The 376-nt window shown below is 64.6% G+C and overlaps 1 protein-coding gene across 1 annotated transcript in view; it reads right to left on the bottom strand.

Moving 5' to 3' along the window:
* The window catches only part of LOC104501370 (rhodopsin-like), a gene marked incomplete at its 3' end in the record, with an annotated part of 2898 nt that overhangs the window by 685 nt on the left and 1837 nt on the right, over positions 1 to 376 (bottom strand). The window contains exon 4 of the mRNA XM_010145170.1: positions 89 to 364. Within this exon, the coding sequence (XP_010143472.1) occupies positions 89 to 364 (276 nt within the window). The remainder of the gene's footprint in view (positions 1 to 88; positions 365 to 376) is intronic.

The following is a 376-nucleotide window of genomic DNA, read 5'->3' as shown; positions in this document are numbered from 1 at the left end:
CCGGCCCCCGGCCGGGAGCCTGGCGTGGGCCCCCTCCCATCACTGGGTCGGGGCGGTCCCCCACCCACCGCTGCTGGCAGGTACCCACCTCCTTGACAGTGCAAACCAGGTTCCCATAGCAGAAGAAAATGACCATCAGTGGGATCATGAAGTGAACCACAAACATGTAGATGACGAAAGACTCGTTGTTGACCTCTGGCTTCAGAGTGTAGTAGTCGATCCCGCAGGAGCACTGCATGCCCTCGGGGATGTACCTGCGGGGACAGCCAGCCCCGTCAGCGCCCGGCAGAGGAGACCCGCTGGAAGCCACAGCAGGGCCATTGCTAGCCAGGCTGCCCCGGCCACCGGAGCCAGGCGCGGCGTCCTACCTGGACCA

Source organism: Buceros rhinoceros, unplaced genomic scaffold (assembly GCF_000710305.1).
Source record: "Buceros rhinoceros silvestris isolate BGI_N320 unplaced genomic scaffold, ASM71030v1 scaffold33911, whole genome shotgun sequence".
In the NCBI taxonomy this organism is placed as follows: domain Eukaryota; kingdom Metazoa; phylum Chordata; class Aves; order Bucerotiformes; family Bucerotidae; genus Buceros; species Buceros rhinoceros.
Note: the sequence above shows the minus strand (reverse complement) of the source record. Positions and strands in the feature narration are given on the sequence as shown.